The sequence below is a fragment of the Dermacentor albipictus genome, chromosome 6, assembly GCF_038994185.2.
Source record: "Dermacentor albipictus isolate Rhodes 1998 colony chromosome 6, USDA_Dalb.pri_finalv2, whole genome shotgun sequence".
Lineage (NCBI taxonomy): Eukaryota > Metazoa > Arthropoda > Arachnida > Ixodida > Ixodidae > Dermacentor > Dermacentor albipictus.
Window position 1 is genome coordinate 39,795,712 of NC_091826.1, and position 22,824 is coordinate 39,818,535.

General features: G+C 43.6%; 1 protein-coding gene across 8 annotated transcripts in view; it reads left to right on the top strand.

Moving 5' to 3' along the window:
* The window catches only part of Creld (Cysteine rich with EGF like domains), a 38,491-nt gene that overhangs the window by 14,183 nt on the left and 1,484 nt on the right, over positions 1–22,824 (top strand). For 2 of the 8 annotated variants that reach the window (XM_065455237.2, XM_065455238.2), the window contains exons 6-13: positions 3,544–3,632; positions 4,975–5,206; positions 10,663–10,755; positions 11,115–11,210; positions 13,772–13,786; positions 14,994–15,011; positions 18,740–18,754; positions 20,563–20,763. In XM_065455237.2, the coding sequence (XP_065311309.1) occupies positions 3,544–3,632; positions 4,975–5,206; positions 10,663–10,755; positions 11,115–11,210; positions 13,772–13,786; positions 14,994–15,011; positions 18,740–18,754; positions 20,563–20,763 (759 nt within the window). Of the gene's footprint in view, positions 1–3,543; positions 3,633–4,974; positions 5,207–10,662; positions 10,756–11,114; positions 11,211–13,771; positions 13,787–14,993; positions 15,012–18,739; positions 18,755–20,562; positions 20,799–22,824 lie in introns of those variants that run through there. The other 6 variants (XM_065455241.1, XM_065455239.2, XM_065455240.2 and 3 more) reach the window with 6 other exon arrangements.

The window sequence follows — 22,824 nt, forward strand, 5'->3', positions numbered from 1 at the left end:
GATTGCGTTTGTCAAAGAATGAGCTAGCGAACTGGTTAGTTAGACATAGGCCACTATCTCGTTTACAGTTGTTTGCCGTTTGAGAAATGCAGAATACCAAACGCACAATGGCCCGTTCAGACGACATGTGGGTCATAGGTGGTGATAAAGTGTTGTTTCAGAAATATAATGATGGACTATAGGTATAATCAAATCTATTCTGCAAAGGTAAAGTTTGCTAGTTTCATCCTTTTCCTACTGCCAGAATCAGAGGCATGCAGCGTTTTTCTGGCGAAAAAGTCAGGTGTGCGTGAGATTTCTCTTTTGTTTGGGAGCTCTAGTGTGATTTCTACATTAGTTTTCTATTTATACACACAGAAAGTGAGTGCGCATATGATTCGGGGGCTCGTTTGAAGCGGGCAAATATATTACCAAATTAATAAACAGTTTACATCAGTGCTTTTTCTGCCTTTTGTTTGATTCGATGCACTGGATAATTAGACCGATTTGACCAGTCCCATCAGGGTTTAATTAACGGAAATTGAGTGTACTATAGCCCCATCTATACAACCCCTTCAGCTGTGTCAATGACTGGCTCTGTTCTCTATGGAATCACGCTGTGAAAAAAAAAAAAATCAGTGCTTAGATATACTCAGTGCAACAAGCACAAGCTTACACCTTCAAATGCATAATTTCCTTGTTAAACTAAATCTTTCTCTGCCTTCTTTCCCAACCTCTGGTTTCGATTGCCTTCTTGCCGAGTAAAGTGGGCTTATTCTGGAGACAGTGTAGCGGCAGTGTGGGCTTACATCAGAGATCCGCATACGCATGGGTCGCATTGTGGGGGTCTCCGAGTCTTGTCATGCTGGCACATAACTGCCATGCTCTGAAGTATGGTGCAGAATTGGAACAGTTCTAGAGTGCCTTATTAACCAGTTCACAAAATTTTCGCTTGACACAGACTTTGAGCGTATGTGGTAGATCTGCCTATATAAAAAAATAAAATTGTCTGTTGCAATTTCTCAGTTCTGCTCCCATGAGGTTACACTTTTACTTGCTGTTGGGCTAAGGCGTATGTGTTTCTACACTTGGCATTCACTGTTGTTTTATTTTGCAGTGAAGTGCTGGTTATTCATGTTCTTTTGCTCCATGGTTTTGCTCTAGAGGAAGGAACAGAACCAGCCTAACTAGTACTATCGTGGAGAAGTGGTTTGCACTTTTGCTGAAGTGAAACCAGACACACTCCAGTAGTGCAGTACTGTCTATGCTGTTTCAGCACGAGGTTATGGGTTTGATTCCCGGCAGCTGCGGTCACGGGGGGTGCAGGCAGAATGTCTCAGAGCCCCGTGTTCTCGGGGGCATGAAGCACCATCGCTGAGCAAGTCAGCGAGGTGACTCAACTCGGCAGTTCATTTGCATTTTTTGATAAGCACTCGCTATACTGCCCCTCGCAGCTGTACATCCAGTCAGCTGAGGAGCTGGTAAATGAGGAACTATTGCTTTCAGTTACCTTGTGCATTGTGACATTGATAACAGTCAAACACCACAACAACAAGTTGCCGTATGTGTGCAGGGTGTCGTGTCTCTTGAAGGAGAGAAGTGTGATACCACACTGAATATAATTCGATCCGAATAGTGAAGACTATTTTAGTCCTGTGTTAAATTTAGAACGTATTCACAGGACCCTAGTAATTTACTAAAAAAGCTTATTTTTCTTTCTAGTGTCCCTTTAAAGGGAAGCTGAAGAGTTTTCCAGAAAAAATGAGTGAAGAGCTGTAGGTAAAAGGTTTTCAACCCTCCGAATCCGAATATCGCATTGAAATTAAGCGAAAGAAAGCGCAAACACATTTTATTTCGACGGAAAGTGCAGCAGCAGACTTGGGCAGCTCGCACGCCTTGTTTCCGCCTGTGATTGGTTGGGCGCCTTGTGATGTCAATATTGGTGTTCGTCCGGACCGGCCGCTGCCGCCACACAAGAAGCACGGTGCAAGGTGGTTTGGCACTGTGGTTTGGTGAGACGGTAATGGTAAATTTCGAGAGCTTGCGTTTCTCTGAGGAGTTCGGCGTTGCTCCCTACATGTATATATAGTCAGCCTCTCCAAGAAGCAAAAGATGCTGGTAGCAAGCAGTACTTTCGAACGCAAAGTGCTAGCATCTCCTCGTGTTAGAAATGTCCTTTGGTGAGTATGTTTTTTGCAAAGGTGTATTCAGTGATCCAGTGAGTTCCTTTCCGGACAAACAACTGTACTGTTATGTTCTTGCATGTCTCCTCGTAAAACATAAGGAGGGATGCGATCGTCGGCATTTGTGCACTGCCCTAAAGCTGTTGTCAATCTACACAGACGGTTTACATGCGGGAAAAGTTTTCCAGCTCTTGTAGCACATGTAGTGGCCTTCATCAGCGCGCCATCCGCACGCTAATCATAACCGGAGCCGTAAAGCCGGCGAATTCCGTCGGCTACGTGAGACAGCCAAGCTTCTCTGTGCGCGAGGGGGAACGCAGCGTCCTGGCGTGTGCTGGCTTTCAAACACATGAAAACTTTACACTTGCACTGCATTATGGTAGCTGCATGTTGGCTGTTTCATAACACACGTGTGAATAGAAAATTAACGGCGGTTTGCGACGAAACCTGGTCAAGGGTGGGAGATGAACATGTACCTTCCGTTCAGTGTGTTAACATGAAGGAGCTAGCAATAAATCAAAATCCAGGTTTGGACAAGTTCGTGTATTCATAAGGTCTTCCAAGACCAGTTACCATCTGTCCGCCCGCACCCGTCCTGCCTTTGTGCGTTCGTTGCCCCGACCTTTTTGCGCTGCGTTTAGAAAGCCTGCTAGCAGAAAGTCGTACTCTCACTCATTCATGCCTTATTGATAAACTCTGGTAGTAATCGTCGTCACGGAAGTGGTTAGAGCACAGCACTGTCGTTCTTGAGCGCTTGAAATTCTTTCGATTCACAGCAGCCTCCCACTTAGCTGCAAGCTTCTTGTCTTGCGGGGAGTAATGGAACATCGTTGTGGCTGCTGGTGTTCGTGCAAGCGTAGGCTGCACAGAATGCCAGCATGGTCGGCCCACCACTTCAATTGATGCTGCGCACGTCAACTACCACTCTATATACACACAAACAAAGGAATGCGGGCTCGAACGAGGCAGATTATGATGGCACGCACGCAGAAACAAGCATGGTCAGGCACGGTCACGGAAACTGCAAAGGAGCGGAACACCAGTGTCGACGTCACAAGGGCACAGTTTCCGGCCTCCGCTCGCATCGTCAGCGTCAGCAGCAGCGCGCGGTGCTCGACAGGGGGCGGAGCGACAGCGCAATTTTAACCGGTGATTACGTCATTCCTAAGTGAAAAATCCCGCCCAAAATTTTACGTGCATGGTTTATAAGGTTCCCGCATCCGTATATGAGTGTCTTATTGAATTTGACAGGCTCTTCAGCTTCCCTTTAAATGAGCGCTCATGGTGAGAAAGGTAGTTGGTGATAGAGTTTACTTGTGGTAGGCTATTTGCTGAACCTTAACCCTTACTTTGTGCTTGCTTCTTCATCTCTCTCTCGTAGCTTGCTGCCCGGAAAACCACTATGGCCCCAACTGCGATCCTTGTACTGGAGGAGCAGAGAGCCCATGCAACGGACACGGGAGGTGTAAAGTAAGCATTTGGGTTTTTGTGTGTACTCTTCTATTTGTACTTTACCGTCATGTTTGCTGTGTTCCTGCCACTTAGTTTGTGATGAATGAGAAGCAGCGTGAAGGTTAATTCGCAGCACTGCTGCTGCCGCTCTTACTCTTGCCAACGTTTTGACGGTGAGTGTCCGCGGTCGTCGAGCCAGATGTGTTTGTTTTCCTGTGTGCGCATGATACCATGCTTGTTAATTTAGTTACTAAGTGATGGTGTAAGAGTTTATACATCCAATAAAGCTATCGTTACTTCGTATAGCTGTCTAATGATTTGCTATCGCAATTGATACTTCGCCTTTTGGGCAAAAGTGCAACTTTTTTCTCATTTCTTTTTTTCCCCATAAAAATTATGAAAAAGGTTCTACTCTATAGCTCGTCCATGGGGATATCTAAACCATGCACACCTGCTAATAAAGGTGTGCATATATTTAGCGTTTTTATTTCAGCACGGCATGTTACATACAAGCTTCTGCATAACTTGCGGAGCGCTGCCAAGTAAGTGCTTATAACGGAACTTTGTCCACCACAGGCATTTAAATTCATGTCTGCGGTGATATGCACTTCAGAGTGGGACACTAACTGCACTAACACATAGCTTTGGTGCTTGGTAATTTGTGCAAGGTGTCGTATCCCACACAGACTCTTGAGAGTGGTGAGTGTGAGTATGTATTTCAGAAGCCACACTATGCAGTACTGTAGTAGACAGGGACCACAATGGGTTCATTACAAGGAAGTTGTTCCTCAGAAGATGGCATTGTTGGCTGTAATGGGCACGAAGATACTAATGGGGCGGCGCCTTACTGCCTGCTGCTTGTAGCTCGTGGGTTGGTGCTTCTCGGCAGGTTTCCTGCAAGACGGCAAGGTTCGGGTGCTATTTTTGTCTCTGCCACCCAAGCTAAGCATCATGAGCACTTTGCACGGGCGTCGTCATAGCAATGTGAGGGTGCCTGGCTGTCGAAGCACCTTGCATAGAACCGATATGGACGACAGCGCACGGACAGCAAAAGCGCACGCTATTTCGTGCATGCGCGAGCAGCTTGAGACCGCTTGAGATCTTAGCTCCTGTCACATGACTCTCGTGCCAGCAAGATGACAATGGGTGTTGCCAGTGCCAGTGTTACCTGCCACATGATGGTGCTGACTCACGGCATGCCTTGCGGGAAATGTGCCGCTAGTGTGTTTTAGCCTTGAGTGCTTGCTGTCGTTACAGTAAATGAACTCAGTGTCAGAAAAAATGCTGAAGTCGGCTGCTCTTTCTCTTTCTTTTTTTTCTTGTTCTGTCAAAATACTCTGTTCTTTCCTTCCTTTGACAGGGCTCCGGAACACGCAAGGGCAACGGCAAGTGTGACTGCCACCAGGGTTACACGGGTGAGCTGTGTGATGCCTGCACTGAGGGCTACTACGAGGACAAGCCGGGTGCCAATGGTACCAAAACATGCACCAAATGCGACCCGTCGTGCAAAGGTCCTTGCACTGAGGGCGGCCCGAAGGCGTGCAAGGAGTGCGTTGCGGGCTACGTCATGAATGAGGAGCTGGGATGCGTGGGTGAGTTTTATGAAGTGCATGTTCATACGAAGTGACACACACACTGGAGCCAGGGAGAGTACAGGGGAAGTTACCTGTTGGGTTTAAAGGGCTTAAATATCGGGTCTAAATTTCACTTTTGCCAAATATGTAATGAATGAGTAGTACATTTAAACCTCAATACAACGAACTTCAATATAATTAAGTTTGTTTGTGTGTGATTATAATATAACAAAATTTTGCTGCCACCGCAAATGAATTCTGAGACAATAAGTGGAAACTTCTGCATACGCGGATGGTCATATGTTTGAATTAATAGTGGCTGCTTGCAAACGCACCTCTCAAATCGCGTGCCATGCGACAAGAGCGAACGCTGAAGTGGAGCTACATCATGTTCCGTATAGAGTCCAAGTGCAATAAGATCCTATCGCGCCCCATACACTGTGTGCTTTAGGTGCGAGTGAAAGTGTGCGAGGTTGAGACAAGATGGTGGCTTCATGGAGAGTAAAGGCAAAAAGGAGGAGGGGAGCAAGCATGCAGTAACGCGATCAAGCGCGCGCGGGGGGACGGGTGTGCGGAATTGGGGTAAGTTGGCACGTGTCTCGATTTCTGCTGCGCTTCTCAGCTGTGGCAGCATACGCGTCCGGGTGCCCCACTTTAGATGTAATCTGCTGCATGCACAAAGAGTGGGCGTGCCGAATGGGCATGGCACCTTGTAAGCTTTCTTCCAGTGCGTTTAGTATTGGAGGTTGTGTAATCTCGAGTTTCGGTGACCCATTGGAGCGAGAGGCAGACGAACCATTCACTCCCCACTGCCAGCGCTTTCCCTGATAGCATCGTCCCTGCAAGGGCGACGCTATCAGGCACGGGGGTGGAGTGTACGCGAAAGAGCGGCTAGCTTCGCTTAATTCACACCGCCCATTTGCAGATATTGTCAACGTGCTTGGCATAAAACCGTATCATTCGTCGCTGACTCCCAAATTTATCAGAATGAATTATTTTCTCATTCAATTTTGCTTTTTTCGATTGCCTGATAATTAGGAAAATTGTGCGGCCCCTCTCTGTGTAAGGAAAATTGACCGGCGACTGTACTTATTTGCATAAAAGGTCGGATCTCAATACAATGAAATTTCAATATAACGAAGCAAATTGCCAATTTTGCAGACTTCGTTATATTGAGGTTTAACTGTATATACCACTGAATCTATCTTTGCAAAGCTACAGAGCTGGTAATTCTATAATTTTCTGTTAGCAGCCTAACTGTTTTTCTGTTAGCAGCACCTAAGGAAACCATCAGTGTAAATTGATGGTGTCGCTATGACACAAGTCGCAGCACACCACGTCCAGGCGTTCAAGCTAGCTTGTACTGCCACGTCTGGAGAACCACTGAGGCCACTCAGAGCATGCAGTAGTCAAACCATCTCGATGGTGAGAGTGCTTGTCCTGGCACCTTGTGGCGGCTGCAAGATCCACGCTGCACAGCAGCATGGCCGCGGAGATGGCACGAGTTCACCCTCGTGATCTCGCAGGTCATGCCAAGGAGCCATGCGATAGGTCATGTGTCACTTCCTGCCAGCGGCAAGTGGTGGTGGTGGTGCTTTTAAATTTTGGTTATCAAAAACAGCTATTCTTTAAGTATGTATTGTGATGCTTTCGCTCATATTTCAGACGTCAAATTATTGCATTAAGGCTGCCCCATATCTACATTATCTTAAACTATGCTGTTTATGCGGTCCAAAATTTTGTCGCAGTTGACCTTTAAAGGGTCTGTGAAATGTTTTTTTTTTTTGTATGCCTAGACACAGAGAGTATCTCTCAAGGAACGCTTTTTCAAAAGAATTTTGTGTCGGTGTGCTATAATGGCACAAGTACGAGTGGTTTCACCTTACCCTCTCCTCAAGCCGTGGCATTTCCTTTCAACTTTTACTGTCCCACTTCCTTCATGTGGTGGGGCAGATGTCTATATTGAGTTAATCTTTAACCGAGTTTGTTCCTGCATCCCTGTTCTACACAGTTTTTATCGTTAAGCATGGGCTATGTGGAACAAAATTTCAAGGTAAACTTTGCACAAGGGTTTGCTGGCTGGGCTTCCTGGCAAGCCAGCAAACAATGTTTGCTGGCTTGCGCTACATGAAGCCAAAGAAGACGGAAGTTGCTACAGACATTCGCCACACTGCTGCAAGTGTATGTGCATTTGGAAAGATTGGATGTGCTTTGTAGGCTATCACAAGGAAGAAGACAGGACTTCCTTGTGATCGTCTACAAAGCGCATCCAATCTTTCCAAATACAATGAATCAACTTGCCCAAGAACATATTCTGCTAAGTGTATATGCGCTGTGCAAACTACAAAGTAGCTGTTTCTGCTATTATTTTGGTTTGATAATTGCCTGATAACATGTAAATATTTAATTATACATATGTTTATGATTATATGATACATATGTAATGATACATATGTAAGATTTCTTTGCAGCCATCAGTAAAAAAAAAATTGCCGCTAACTTGTGAATATGATGAAATAAACTATTTATATAATGTTTGTTCCACTTTAGAAATAAGAAAAAATAGGAAAAAAAACTGCATTGATAATCGGGAATCGAACACAAGCTTTCTGCATTGGAAGTGGAGATCTTACCCCTCCATCAGTCTTACTCAAGGTTGCTTTCTGGTGTAGGTTTTAACCCATTGTAAGGCACATTCAAATGCCTTTGCAATGCTTTTTATTTTCTGAATGTCTGCTTGTTAGGATGTTTTTCTGCTACCATTCTGGGTAAATTAAGCACAAAGCTTGGTTCTCTGACAAATGCACAACTTGCGGTTACTTCTAAAAGCGCCTTTCTTTTCAAAACTGCGGGTGATTGCTTTGTTGACCAAGACAGTTGGCATTTACATTGACGTGCAACACTCACGGCTTCTACAGTGTGTAGTCGCTGCAATTTACTCCCTGCACCAACCCGCAGTTCGAGGCGAGCGCAATGCAGTGCTGGTACCATTCAGGTTCCTGTTGCCAAAGAAGATATCGCTGCTCTCATTTTCAATTGGAAACCACTCATAGTCCCAATGGCTGCCCCTGGAAGAACTGTAGAAGACGGTCCACATTTTTAGGGGAAGAGGGCCATTGGTTTGAAAAAACATCCGTACTTAATGCATTCGTGTACTTATTTTTAAGAATACACATATTACAGTCGAACCCGACTATATTGAACCTGCTTACATCGGATTATCCTGTATGTCGAACAATTTCTGAACACGGTATAATTACAACAAGTATATACATACAGTAGAATCTCGCTGATACGAATCGCAAGGGGTGGCGAAAATATTTGTATCACCCGAAATGAGCGAAATCCATCCCGAAACCATGAGACATGCACAAAAAAACACACGCTAGCCTCAGGCAACAACAAAGTAAAAAAAAGGGGGGGGAAGAGGCCACCCCCAAAAATTAGAGAGGGAGAGAGAAAGCTTCGCTTGCCTCGTCAGCCTCCCTGCTGCCGCGGAATCCCAAACCGGCACTGGCGCTCGCTGCACCGATGGCTGCTTGACAGTTGCAGTACCGAAGTTCATATCAGCCAGCGCGACGCAGAAAAGTGTTCGGAACATCCAAATTTTGGCCCGTTGTACACAATGCATTTCAACGGGGGAATTTTACAAATTCGTATCAGCCGGGTTCGTATCACCGAGATTCTACTGTACGGCAAAAATTATGCTTACATTGGACAAATATAGTAGCGACTCCCGATATATCAAACGCCAAGCGGCGCAAAAGTGCCCCAGAAGTTGGCGTTCCCTTGCGACGGTGGGGTAGCCTGCCAACACATCCCAAAAGTGGTTTAGCCCTGTGGTGCGGCTCCATCCACCCGCTCTCCCTACCGCGACTACACCGCGTCCGACGAGCAATCGAAACCCGCAGCGCTTGCTCAGACAGCCTATCAGAGGCTCTTGTGCCCTCGTCATGCAACATGTTTTTTCCTTCCTCCATATCCAAGATGGTGCGAGTTGTCTCGCTGCTTTTCTCATTCATTGGGTTTGTGCCTTATGGGCCTTCTTCCGCAATGTTGCCGTGATGGCCAGCACGAAGCGGCAGAATTTGCGGTTTGCCATGAACCTCGAAATCGTAGATCCAGTTGAACACGGTTTGGATGTCACCGCAGTGTAGGAGATTTCGAGGTGCACTCTTGGCACAAGCTTGAAGAATAAGGGGGAGATCGGGGCTAAAGCAGACAAACGACTTGGTGCCCATGGCGCCCGACGCATAGGCACGGCTGTGTATAAGCAGTTGAGGCAGCCGTGTACAAGTCGTTCACTTGAAACTGCTTCAGACATGCTGGCTTGCGCATGCCCAGTGATGACTGAAAATTTGTACAAAATCATCAAAATCGTTTCAGGTTCCCTTTAACAAAGAAGACTTGAGGAGGAGGAGGTAGGAACTGTGTATTGAGTGATAGTATGAGAAATTCTAGGCATAGTTTTAACATTAAGAGACGGGAACACAGCGATGGGACTTAGAGAGCAAACAGGGTAGCCAATGTTCTTGTTGAGGATAAGAGGAAGGAATGGATTTGGGCAGGCCATGTAATGTATAGATTGTATAACTGGTGGTCTATTAGAGTTACAGAATGGGTGCCAAGGGAAGACAAGCGTGGTCAAGGATGGCAGAGGATGAGGTGGTGTGATGAGATTGGATAATTTGCAGGCATTGGATACAGAGTTAGCTGATGCAAGACAGGGGGCAGTTGTAGATCACTGGGAAAGTCTGTCATCTCGCGTTGGACATAATAACTAGGCTGATGATGAAGATGGTGGCATGAAATTTGTCTTTTCTTTCCTACGGGGTAGCTTTTGACTTGGTAATTATGGTATGCAGCTTGACTTCACAGGAGGTGCAATAAGTTATCAATTAGATTGCCTTATATAGCAGCACGTTCAATATCTGTGTCATGTCAAGCAGAGCCTCAGGCTTCAAATGGGCAGTCTGTCGCATGTCATAGGAATTGAAGGTGGTGATTGTGGGGAGCTTGCAAGCCGCTGATGTGCTCTGGAGCCAGAATAGGGCAGTGGTTACAGGCTGCACCATTACTGACTGCAACATCGTCTGCTGAATTACTCGTTTTCAAGCATTAGTATAAGTTTTGTCCAGGATGCAGGAGGGGACACTGGCGGGGTCCATTTAACTGATGCAGCATGCTCTCACGTTCAAACTGAATAAGTATTTCTTCTATAGCCATTGTATGGTTTCTCGCCGGTACTTTCCAGTGTGTTCGAATTAAGCAACAAGGTTGAATTAATGAGAGTTGACTGTACATGCTAATGTTTTCCTTTGTTTTATGTTGTATTTGTCTCCTCTACATGCTGCTAGCTCATAGGCCTGACAGAATCCATGTAGAGTTGTTCCTTTAATGCCAGACACCATTCCCTTGACATCTTTCGTGCATTGTTCTAAAACTTTGTGGCTTTCCTTCTTCCCGTCCTTTAGACATCGACGAGTGCATCGAATCTACGGAGGATCTCTGTGCAAAGGAGAGAAACACGTTCTGTGCCAACACACCAGGCTCCTACAAGTGCATGAGTGAGTAGCGCCCTGTCGTTCTACATGCCTTCGCCGAGCGAACATTTCTTCAATGTTGCCAGCTTTGATGTTTGTGATGCCAGGTTCACCATCTTGAGACCAACTTTGCTGGCAAATTAAAATATCTCAAAAGCATTTCCCAACCTTTATGCCTGCTAAGCATCATTTGTTTATGTGCGAGAAACTAGTAGTAGTAGAGCTTCTTCAGTGTCAGTACTCTTTTATTGTGGCTCTCAGCAGCGACATTGAGCAGTTTTTCAAATTGTAGAAATACTATGCACACCTCTAGTTTTTGAATGCTGCTTGTTTACCAGTTCACTCACTCTCATACACTTGTGGTTCTGCTCGACAACTTGCAGTGTGCGACTTTGCTTGCGACGGCTGCACTGGAGATGGACCGGACCACTGTGTCAAATGTGCCAAAAGTTACGTATTGAAGGACAAGACCTGCATCGGTGAGTTTTCGTGCGCGTCCTCGTGCTGATACATCGTTGTCGTTCTACAGTCAACATAATCATTGTCAGCATGGTTAACCCCTTCAGTTCCACTCTATAATCCTGAGTTCTGACCAAAAATAGCCAATTTATTTTTGCTGCAGAAAGCTTCACAAAGCACACATTATGTTAAATGTCTATTTCTAAAATCTAAAGCACTGATTGAAAAACTCAAAGTTAAACGGCACTGTACAAGTACTACATTGCAAACACCTGCAACACCTACAAATGAAAAGTATCACCAATGAGAAAATGCAAATTGCACGGAAATTATTTTCGTCGAGTTCAGCTTGTACTTGGCCGTTTTCATTAGAGGACGTGCAGACAAACCGGGCTCATCCATTCCACAAAACAAAAAGGGTGAAGTACACTTGACGTATATCTCTAACTGCTCCTATCTTTGGAAATTAAATCAAGTTGTGCTTGCTCATTTCCTAATTTTATCAGTCCTCCTACCACATTTTATTATACTACCCTTCGTTTGGAATCTGTTTTTTGTATTGACACATAACAAGTTGCCTGTTCTGTTGTTGCACGACCACATCTTGCTCGTAGCTAATATGTCCAGCTGGATTTTGTCTAATTGCGTTGCTGTTTTTCATCTTGCTTGGTGCGCCTATCATTTCCCTTGGCATCATTTATTGCATGATCTGTAGCAAATGAGTCCACACTGAAAAGCGATTACTTATTTTATAAATTAGAAAGAGCAGGAGACCATATGAGGCAGAGGAGGAATTTCTGTGCATTTTCCTAACTAAGCCTAGTTTGTGAGCTTTGATTTTGTTAAAGGTGCACTAAAGCACTTTTTCTTGAAGCCTTGGAAACATGCTCAAATGAGTACAATGTCTTTCACTGAATATATTCCTGAAGAAATTTCTGAAAAGGATGTAATGGGAATAGCAATATAATGTGTGCAATGTTTGGTTTCCCCGCTCCCACTTGAATCTTCATTTCCTTTCGATTGAGATGGCACAATAGCAATGCCCTGTCTACTGCCGCTTTCTTTTTCTTTTCTTGTGGTAGCCTTCTAACTTGCATGCCTTAAGCATCCAAGAGTGCCAAAAGAGCACTGATAAGATCGGCGGGACACTTTTAACAACCACTGCTGGTGCTCATGTTCCATATGGCTGGCATCTACTGGCTACCGCAGTTCATGTAACATCATCGCTGACGTCGCCTAAGGTGTAGAAAAAAAGGCAAGGCATTTTGAAAGCCACAGGAATAAGCATGCAAGATGATTGATACCCCTGCTGCATCTCGAGGAATATTATTTTGCTTGAACGTTTATGGCAGCATCATTTACACAGGAGGTTTTCTTACTGTGCTCAAAAAGAGTTTTGGTGTGCCTTTAACAGCCACTGTTCTCTTAGCAACGTCAAAGATCAGGCTAGTGGGTGCTGCATCATTCAACATGCAGAAGTTCAAATGAAGGCAAGGACATAAATTTAAGAGCAGACAAGGACAAGGCACAATTGAAACAAAGAAAGAAATTGGTTTCCCACTTGAATTTTGAATCTCGGGTCTCTATCACTTGAATGTCTATCGTTCACTGCCACATAGCATACTGACTCATTGTATATGGTGTTCTACTGTCAAGCTCAAGGTCACGGGTGCGATTCCCAGCCCTCACAGATGCATTCCAGTGGGGGTGGAACAAGAAAATGCTCACGCATCATGCTATGTAATTCCACGACGCCAAAATAATCCAAAGCTATCCACCGTGGTCTGCAACGTGCACGATAGGCCCTTTCCAAAACTGTTGTGGCACATTCGACTGGTCATTTTAGAATGCTGCCAGAGCACTCTGGTGGTTTTGTAAAACAGCAACAAAGCTGTACCACACGAAGGAATTTAGTAGCATTATTTCAGCTTTACCACTGGAGCAGTGTGCTTATTGTCACGATAACGATTAGTTGTTCTGTAAAACAGCCTTTGGAGCTTTGCAGGAGCGCTGGGATACAACCAGTCAGATGCAGCATTAATTTGGCACTTTTGCATAGTTACATGGTCAAGACAATGGGAGCACTGCTCTTAATTAAAAAGACAGTCACCTGTTAAGCTCACATTGCTTCTTTCCGGCCAAGCTGCTTTGAACGTGAACACACATTACATAATTAGATATGCAGTGACTGATGAGCATATTTTCTAGTTCAAGAAAGTGATCACTGCAATGTCTTCTGCATAAAACACTGTAGGAAGAGGCTACCTTGCTCTTTATGAAAAGAGTCGTATATTCCTCAGATTTGGGTTGGTATAGCAAAATATTGTGCCTAACTACACTCAACGGAAAAGGATTGGGGTATAAACAGTCATCCAGTGTTTGATTATGCGAAGCTAACATGTGCTCCATTGTCTTATTCTCCACTCCAGGTGAGTGTGTATGCAGTTTTTAGTTTTATTTAGTTTCACTGGTACATATATGCATGCCAAGCACTGGTGATTTAATTTCTTTCTGTTTTGTTACTTTGCATGAATTGAGTTGTTTTTTCACACATCCTTGTTTTATCTTTTTTTATCTGCAGATGCAACTGATGCAGGTACGGTATAGGTTTTTGGTTGCATTTACATATTTGTTTTGACGCTGCATGAATGTTTGTGTAAAATCTGTTAAAGGCCAACTGCAATGAAATTTTTTCTTTGGCTAAATTTGTTATAATGCTGTAAATTAGTAGTAATAGTACAGCCAGTGACTGATTTGCCAGATGCCCAATTTTTCCGACATGTCTGATAATTCGGACACTTTTGTAGCACCGTGACACGCCCCGTAGAGCCACTGTATGAGGACGTCTGAAGTTTCGGTTGCTGAAACCTTTCGCTAGTCCAATTGCTTGGATATTGCGTTGCATAATGCTAGTTTCTGAAAGTCAGCTTCGCCGCAAACAGCTTTGTTATGCGGTCAAGCATACGCAGTGTGTTGCAGTGAAGCTTACCAAAAATGCAAAAGGGCCACACTCACGGGACATAAAATGTCTTCCTTGCTTACACACGCATGCACCCGCCATATCCTGTTATAGTATGAGCACATAGACACCTAATAATTGCACTGGCAGGCCTACAAACCTATTTTGGGCCTGAATGTGGCGATTTGAGCCCTTGAAGGCAGTTCAATGCATGCATTTGTCTTTTTCAAACGTTTTTGCATTCTCTAAAGTAAAAAAACTGCGGGTCTAGAGTCAGACCCGCAGTTTTACCAGAGCAATCTTGGCAAAACTGCGGGTCTAGTAATTGTCTAATTTTTTTATTAGCAGCCTTTAAATAGCTCCTAAGCAGACATGGACACCTGATGGTTAGTGAATGTGGCTCAAATCATGGCCTCTGAGATTTTCAGCTCACCACGGGCAGTGCCCAGTCTCTGAGGTCATGCTGAGAAGTAACATCGATTCGAAACATTCAAAGTACTGTGTTATTCTCTGCAACTCTAACAACAGCATTTAGTTTTTCATGAAATTTAATAGCAAAATGTTAATTTTTGTAGCCTTTCACAGCATATTCATTCATATTTCAAACATACAGTTTTGCCTGGGGTTTTCCCTATGTCTCCACTATCAAAAGCTAGGCTTTTTGCATGGTCCATAATTTTGTTGCAGTTGGCCTTTAAGATATTTCTTGTAATCGTGTCTCCCGATTCTGTATTCTATCTCTGCACGTCTTGAGGTTTGTAACGCACCCTCTGCATTGCTTCTCTGCCTCGTGGCACCCTTCTGTTGCACTCATTCTGCATCTTGCTGCCTTTCTCACCTTTAGACGAGGAGGAGGGAGAAGGTGAGTGGTATTGAGGCCTCGTCGTCGCGACTACGCTCTAGTAGTCTGCTGCTTGCTGTGTGTGTGAGACGTATTGCAACCCGCTGGCGACGTAGGCATGCAGTTCAGTCCCAAACAAAGATGAATGTATCCTCACAACCAAGCTATTCTTGTGATCCCTGATAAAGGAGTCCTGACAGAGGATTTCTGAAAATTTTTTTTTTTTCATGTGTGCTAAACGAATGTCCAAACCCTCTTAACCTTACAAAACAAATACTGGTAAGTGTGCAGTCGTAACATTTGTTTCCGTAAGACAGTGTCGGTTTTGGAACTCGAGAGGTGGTGAATGATTCATGACACACTGGCTCACTTTGTTCCTGCAGTCGCTGTGGTTGCCACATGTGAGCACTACCAAAAAAATCCTCGTAGCATTTGTTTTTTTTTTTTCTGACCAATGTCATCATGCCTAGTATTATTGATGCACGACATAAGCAAATTTTGCTTTGTGTAGCAACATCTGAGCATCATATATTGGGGGTGTTATCCTCATTTACAGCAGCTGCATTAAAATGGGATTGTAATGCAGAAGCACGTACACGAATTTAAGTGCGTACTAAAGAAACCTCGTGTCGTCGAAATAAATGCAGAACTCCCCTGTATAATGTGACACACACAAAAGAAAGCAATGCTGCACGTATGTGCATTTCTTGAGGAAACATTTTGTGCATTGGTTTTGTGTTGTGCTTCTCTCCCATCCGTCCTTTCTATCAGTACTCTCAAAGATGCGGTTCTAATGTTTTGTTGCAACAGCTATGCTGCGTTTCTTACAACTACATCCCTCCAGCACACTCGTAATTTCTTTTGTTCTAAGAAATATTGATTTAAAAGCACCAGAAAGCACTGAATCAACAGTGGAACAGTGCCGTGCAGTGCCTTTCTAGGCGAGATAGCAATCATGTTCCAGACATTATCACCAAAGTTCTCAATCTGCAAATAGTGTCTCCAAACATGCACTACTGCTAAGGGGGCCCTGAACCACTTTTTATCAAAGTTGAGAAATGCACTCGAAGTTATATTAGACTATTTCAGAAATACTTTGTCTCCTAAAGTTCCTCAACGCATCCAGCACAAGCAGTGTTACTGGCAATCAAACATACCGTTCGCAGCGCTTCCGCTCCTTCTTCAATGATTTGCACTGCGAAGACTACGGCAGAGCAAGGTGTGCCGACATCGCTCCCCTTTTGAACGTCACTGCGGCGTGCAGTTCAAATTTGATTTTGGATGTTCACGTAGACGCCACTATTTCCAACTTCGGTGTCTACGGTGTGCCAGACGCGGTTGACCTCAGCGAGCCGCAGTGCGCTAAGCCTCCAAAGTTTCCTACATCAATTACAGAAGGGAACTCTGCCGCTGCAATCATTCAGCCACCATGGAAATGACGGGTAGTATGTGAATTTGTCTAATCTTCGACCTTGTGGGTTCAGACATTCTTGTGGCTTTGTTTATTACGGTTTACCTGCCTTCTTTTTCCTAAATTTGAGATCAATCCATGCTTTTCTAAGTGCAGAAGTCTCTGCAAACACACACAGTCACTACTAATTGCAGTGGTTCAGCCTGTCGATGTGGCCAAATCAAAACTCGCCGAGTGTCTCAACAAGTTAGCTTGCCCGCGAGAAATTCATGAAGACGTTCTATGGTCGCCTTTTGATGCATGTGTCCACGGGGTAATGATTTCAGTGATGGGCCTCTGTGCCAGAGGTCCTGCGGTAGAATCCTGTCGTCGGGCAATCTTATTAACGTTTATTTAATTATATTGTGCACAGTGCTTTGTTGAAAATGAGTTAACAAAATCACGAAGCTGCTTGAAGCCAGGAGGATGATGTGCAGGCAAATCCATGTACTACCTATCATTCTCATGCTGGCTGATGCCACCTCACGTGCAGCTCTCATAGACACTAGCGCCACAGTTCCCTGTGGCAATTACTTATGAAACTGTATGGCTCAACCAGTGTACTTGTTGTGGCAACCCGTGGCAGCCGCGGCATCTACGCTACGTAGCAGGTCGCAGCTATGCGCAACTGCAACGCTTCCTTTGTTGTGTGCTTCTGCCTGGCTGTGCTATGTGGTGCGGACCAGCTTTGCCCTGCACCAGCTTGAATTACAGATAGCAGCCACATCCAACTTGTACATTCTGAAGCTCATTGCGAAGCAAAGTCTGCCAAGGCGTCTAGCCAGGGTCGGCCAGGAGTGAGCATGCGTGCGGTCTAACCTTAAGTTTCGCTTTTTGAGGCTAGTTGACTTTTCAAAACTAGTCGAAATTGGTGAGACCCGACGTCTATGACATCGGAATAAGTGGGGTGGCCAAAGTCTCATTCCTACGCAGGTGGCCTCGACCGAGCTTCAGCAGACTATAGTCAGCTTCTTTCGGAAGTGCATAATTATTATTGAAAGTATTATTATTCGAAAGCAGATTTTTGCTTACTTCATCCTGTTTATTAAGCTGCATCATTAAATATAAACAGTAACAGTAGGAACAAGCGCACTGATTTAAACGCCCTTCCTGATATATGTCAGCTATCGGCCAATAGCAGCTGTGTATAGGAATCTGCTACATTATGAAATAAAGTGCCCAGAAATGAGTGAGGAGTAGGCTCCCGTCAAAAAGAGAGCGTTTGAGAGAAAGGTGACTTCGCACTCCGCTTGCAAGATCCACGCGCCGTGCACGACTGCAAAATTTAACTGCGATGTTCGCGGCAGTGTGTGCTATCCGCGGACTGTGTTTTTTCACTAAGCCAGAGGGGTGGTTCAGGGCCCCTTTAACACTTTTAAAGCACTTAACCTGGAGTCCCAGATAACACGCAGCAATTTAAGAAAACAGAAGTGATGTCTCCTGTGCAGATGAAACTGGCAGTATCTTATTAGAAACCTCCTGAAGAGGCCTGTTATTTTCATTGTTTGATTAATCAACAAATTTTAGTTAATCACTTGATGTACCCAATGTCAGTGTATTTTTAGTAGAGCACATTTGCTAATAAGATATTTAGTTGTTTTCAACATGTTATTTTTCATGAAGCTCTTTTTCTCATGTTTAGAGAAAACCCATGAAGTACTTTAAAGCCATAACAGTGCACCACTTGTGTACCGAATGGCTTTCGGTTAAATGCGTGAAAAAGATGCGTGAAAGGTAGCACGTCATGAACAATTCAAAGTGGCGAACTGCTTTCCAAGTACTCACTACATGGGAAATACAAACCTTGTTATAAACTGCAGACAGATTTGAACTTCCTGGTGCATTGCATTCCTGTGTAGACATTCTAGCCATCAAGCTTGGAATGCAAATGTTAATAATGACAACAGATTAAGGACACAAAAAGTACTGGCACCTCTGCCAGGAGGTTGCTAGCAACAAATAGTTGGTTTCAACTCCACAGAAGGCCTCCTGTTTTTTTTTACTATTTCTCTATGTTAGCTGGGACACCCAATGTACATATATATACATATATAGTCAGTGGCCTGATTCACTGGTGCATCCTACTTTTCTCTTCTTTCCTTAAATCTTTGCTGTTCACCTGAACTAAATTCTCTGTCTGAGATCTTTCAATGCATGAATGTTATAGTACTTTGTGATGAACGTTTAAATCATGCTTGCTGTTAATTCCTGCATGCCATTCTTTTCTCCTGCACTGCTTTGCATTTGTGTTCATTCTATTCTTTTCTTCCTTCTTGGATGTCTCTCTTGTCTTGTGTAGAAGACGTTCCATACGGTAAGTTTTGCATGCACCGAAAGGTACTGCCCAGCATCTGGGGTAATGGCTTCATTGATCAAAGTGTTCGAAGACAGAACACTTCCCCTGATTAGACTTTTCAGTTACACAGCAGCAGTTCCTTGTTTCCGTCCTGCTTTTTTTTTAATTATGTGTTTAAAACGTGCTAGCCTTTCAAGTAATACACGAACAGGATCGCAATCCTCAAAGACAGAATCAAAGAAAAACACAAGTACACACCATCAGAATGTGTTCTTGTCCTTTTTATGTGTGTCATATTGTCCTTGCCTTAAAAACAAGCTTTAGTTAGTGGCCAACTCTAATTTCCCTACTGAAATACACGTAAAACAAAGAGATGCTTTTATGATCCAACCACTAGCCTGACGGATTTATATGAAGTTTGTTGCATTTGAGAGGAAAAGTTCAAATTCTAGCCAGTCTATGAAGCACAATATTTATTTATGACCTGCAGTATTTTACGAAATTGGCCAGAAATCAGTTTGAAAAAAATAAATAAAAGTGTAGTGTTTACAGATCTGCAACTGCACCAAAAAACAGATACCAACATTCTGTAAACTGCATCTGTTAGAGCATCTCAAGTGTGCAAAGTTGATATATAAATTTTGTTTACATTAAATTAGTGGTATATTCTTAAGTAGTGGTCTATACCACTGCTCATGAATTAGTGGCGTAAGTTAGAGCATTGTACAACGCATCAATTTTGTCTGCTTTAGATGTATTATTACGTGCCTTTTGCAAAACTGATGTCTTTCATTGCTGTGTTAAAGTGGTACACATGATATTTGACCTTTTTTAAATTTTTCAATTTTCAACAAAGAATAAAAAAATGTTAGCCTAAATAAAGAATCTGCTTTCTGGAGTCACTAGATTTTAAGTTTTTCTTTTAAATGCAGCAGACCTCATCAATGTCGGTGCAGTGGTTGCCATGAAGTGATTTCTTTGTTCTCGTGTATTTAGATAGCTTCGTAGCGAAAGTTTCCTGTGGTCAACCATCTATACTGATAGTTTGTACTCATAAGGTTTCACACTGTAGCACTTGTTAGTAACATTTAATTTTTGGCAGACTGTACAGGAAATCCTTTGCTGTATTCACACCATGAAGGCATTAGGGCACAATAAGCAAAGCAGGGTGTTAGTGTGCTCCCGTGAATGTTACCCACACGTCGCCTTCAGGTGCCAATTTAATGTGTCGGTTGTGAAATTAGTATCAACGTACTTATTGCTTCCTCAGGATCATTAAAGGATACAGCATGGGAATGGAGTAAATTAAAACTTTTTAGGTGACCGTGATTACGCACACAAATGTGGACTCTGCACCTGAGCGAGGAGCAAAATCAACTATGCACTGTACTTAAAGAACACTGAGCCTGTCAGAAAAGCTATATGATTTCCGTAAAGAAACAGGTAAAGAAGAAAACGCTCCACATAACCAAATAACACGCGTCACCAGCAACCAGTGAGACATCTAATCTTCCAGCCCTTTTGTCAAATGCACCTTGTGTATATCAACCATTCTTTCAGCACACCTCTAATAAGAAGCGTCACCTTATGTATGCACTACATGTGGCACAACATTTCTTTTTAATTGATCCAGTGTGTGATCCTTGAATGTGTGATTCTAGACTTGCCTGAAGGGGATATGTGATCCGCAAAAAAAAAGAAAACAGCACAGTGTGCGAGCTCTTTGCTTGCATCCTGGGTTTGTGCTTTCTCGTTGCCCGATTGGCTGCTCACTTGGCCAACCAAAAAAAATGGCGTCCCTCCTCTCCACTTTTCCCATCTCCCAGACAATGGCGAGAAGTGGCGAGAGCTGCACATCTTGCTGGCGCGCTATGCCACTTACCTTGGCCTCTGCATAGCGACGTTGATCATATTCAAGAGGAGCCCATCAGTCGCCAGTGCCATTGGGCTGTGCGTCGGGGTGTACATTGGCTTTTCCGAGTACACACTGTCCAACTGGAAAGACCACAGCGTCACGTCCACCATCAGTAATGTCATGTCATGGTGATGATTAGCCCCGCGGTTGTCAGTTGTTTTCGTGTTCTTGCTGTTGCCTCTACATTTGTGTGCGTTAGTGCCGTTTCGTTCCTTGTCGGCATCCCTCCTCATTTCAAGGGTTGTGAGCTGTTGGGCAGCATTGAAAAAAAGAGCAGCATGCGTGATCATTGGTCACCTTAATCGAGAATTTTAGCTGCCACTGTACCTGTGAAGGCAGTTAGGCTAGTCACATTGTCCACCTGCCAGCTTTCCATGCGCTAGGTAATTCCTGCCGCACACATACAGCTGGCATTAAGAGTTTATGGACCACAACACAATATTTCCGAGCATTCTGCAACCATAGCTTGTTAGACCATATGACAGCATGTTGCTTGCATAATAATAATTATAGTGTTTTATGTGCCAGAACCATGATCTGATTATGAGGCATGCCATAGTGGGGGACTCCTGAATAATTTCGACCACCTGGGGTTCTTTAACGTGCACCTAAATCTAAGTACATGGGTGTTGCAATTTGGCCCTCATGAAAGGGTGACCTTGTGCTTAGCAGCCCTACACCAGAACCACTAAGCAACCACGGCGGGTGTATGTTGTTTCCAAATCCCAGCACTAGCTGAAAATCCGAATATGTGGCAGCCCAGGCTGCACAAACATTCAGCTTTTCCTTGGATTGCATGGTTCATAAGCATTTGATGTCGGCTGTTTCTGGCATAGCTTTGGTGGCATGAGCAAAACTAAAAGTTGGCTTACATGAAGACGAAGCTTTAGATAGGGCACTCCTGTCGAAATGCATGGAAACGAAGAAATAGTTCTCTTCTCTTGGCAATCATTGCACCAACTTTGACGAAGTTTATTGCACTTAAAGGAAAAGCCAACATCTTGGGACTGTTGGTAGGAGATTGTTTTATTAGGCTGTCAATCCTCTAATAAAAATTGTTCAAAATTGCAAAATTTCAGAAAACGAAACTGTGAAGTTGACAACTCTAACTCTGCAGTTAACAATAATATTGCAATACTGTAGACTATTCCTTATATTACATCCAAAGCGGACAAAATTGATGTATTATTCATCACTCCGAAATATACCAATAGTTTGCAAGTAGGACTTACGATAAACCCTTGTAAACATTGTAACACTTTCATGGGAGCTGTAGATTATTGCTATGTTAAATTTATTCACTTTAGATGCTCTAACATTTTCATGTTACAGAAGTATGATAGCGTTTTTGTTGCAGTATTGTTGACTCCATTCATACAAACTTTTTAAACATAGATTTTTTAGTATTCTCGTAAAAGATTCCTAGCTCTAAATCATTTTCTGCTTCCTACAGTCACTAAAATTTCAACTTTTCCAAATGCAACACAGTTCATTCACATTGGCCCAGCATTTATCCTAAACGCATCTCTGAGTTTTAAATGTGTTTAAATCAGAAAATCCGAGTTGGCCCCAAGCTAAAGCTTCCTCTTTACAGTTGTGGTATGCTAGAACTTGTTTGATGTCTTCTTTTGTTGAAGTGCTGTCTTATCTATCTGCTTGACTCGAATTGCGACTGTGCAAGACAGGTTGTTTAAAAAACAGCCTGAATAACACTTTAGAAAAAGGTCTTGCAGATATGCTGCTTATTTCGTAGCACAATTCGCTGTCACAGCATGCATCTGTGGGCACTGTTTGCAGCTGCTGTCATTTCAGACTGTGTCTCATTTTATGTGATCACCATTGCTGTCTTTACAATGTACTGCGCATGTCGGTCTAGTGGCTGTAAATCGCGCATCAAAGTGTCTCGTTTATAGACGTGAACAACTTGTGTACAAAGGACAAAGACTACGGGCATTACGCTTACACAAAAGTGGGGAGCGACATTCCACATTTATCAGTATTACGGCACAATTACCTAATGCACTTCCATTCCTATTCTTTGGAGAAGAGGTTGTAGTGATGTCTTGATTTCTGTTCTTGTGGTTAACGTGGTCTTGCCTTGAGGAAGAAAAGTACCATACACCTTGTATACATTAGTCAGCGTAGTTCATTACAAGCCTTAACGATTCTGAAA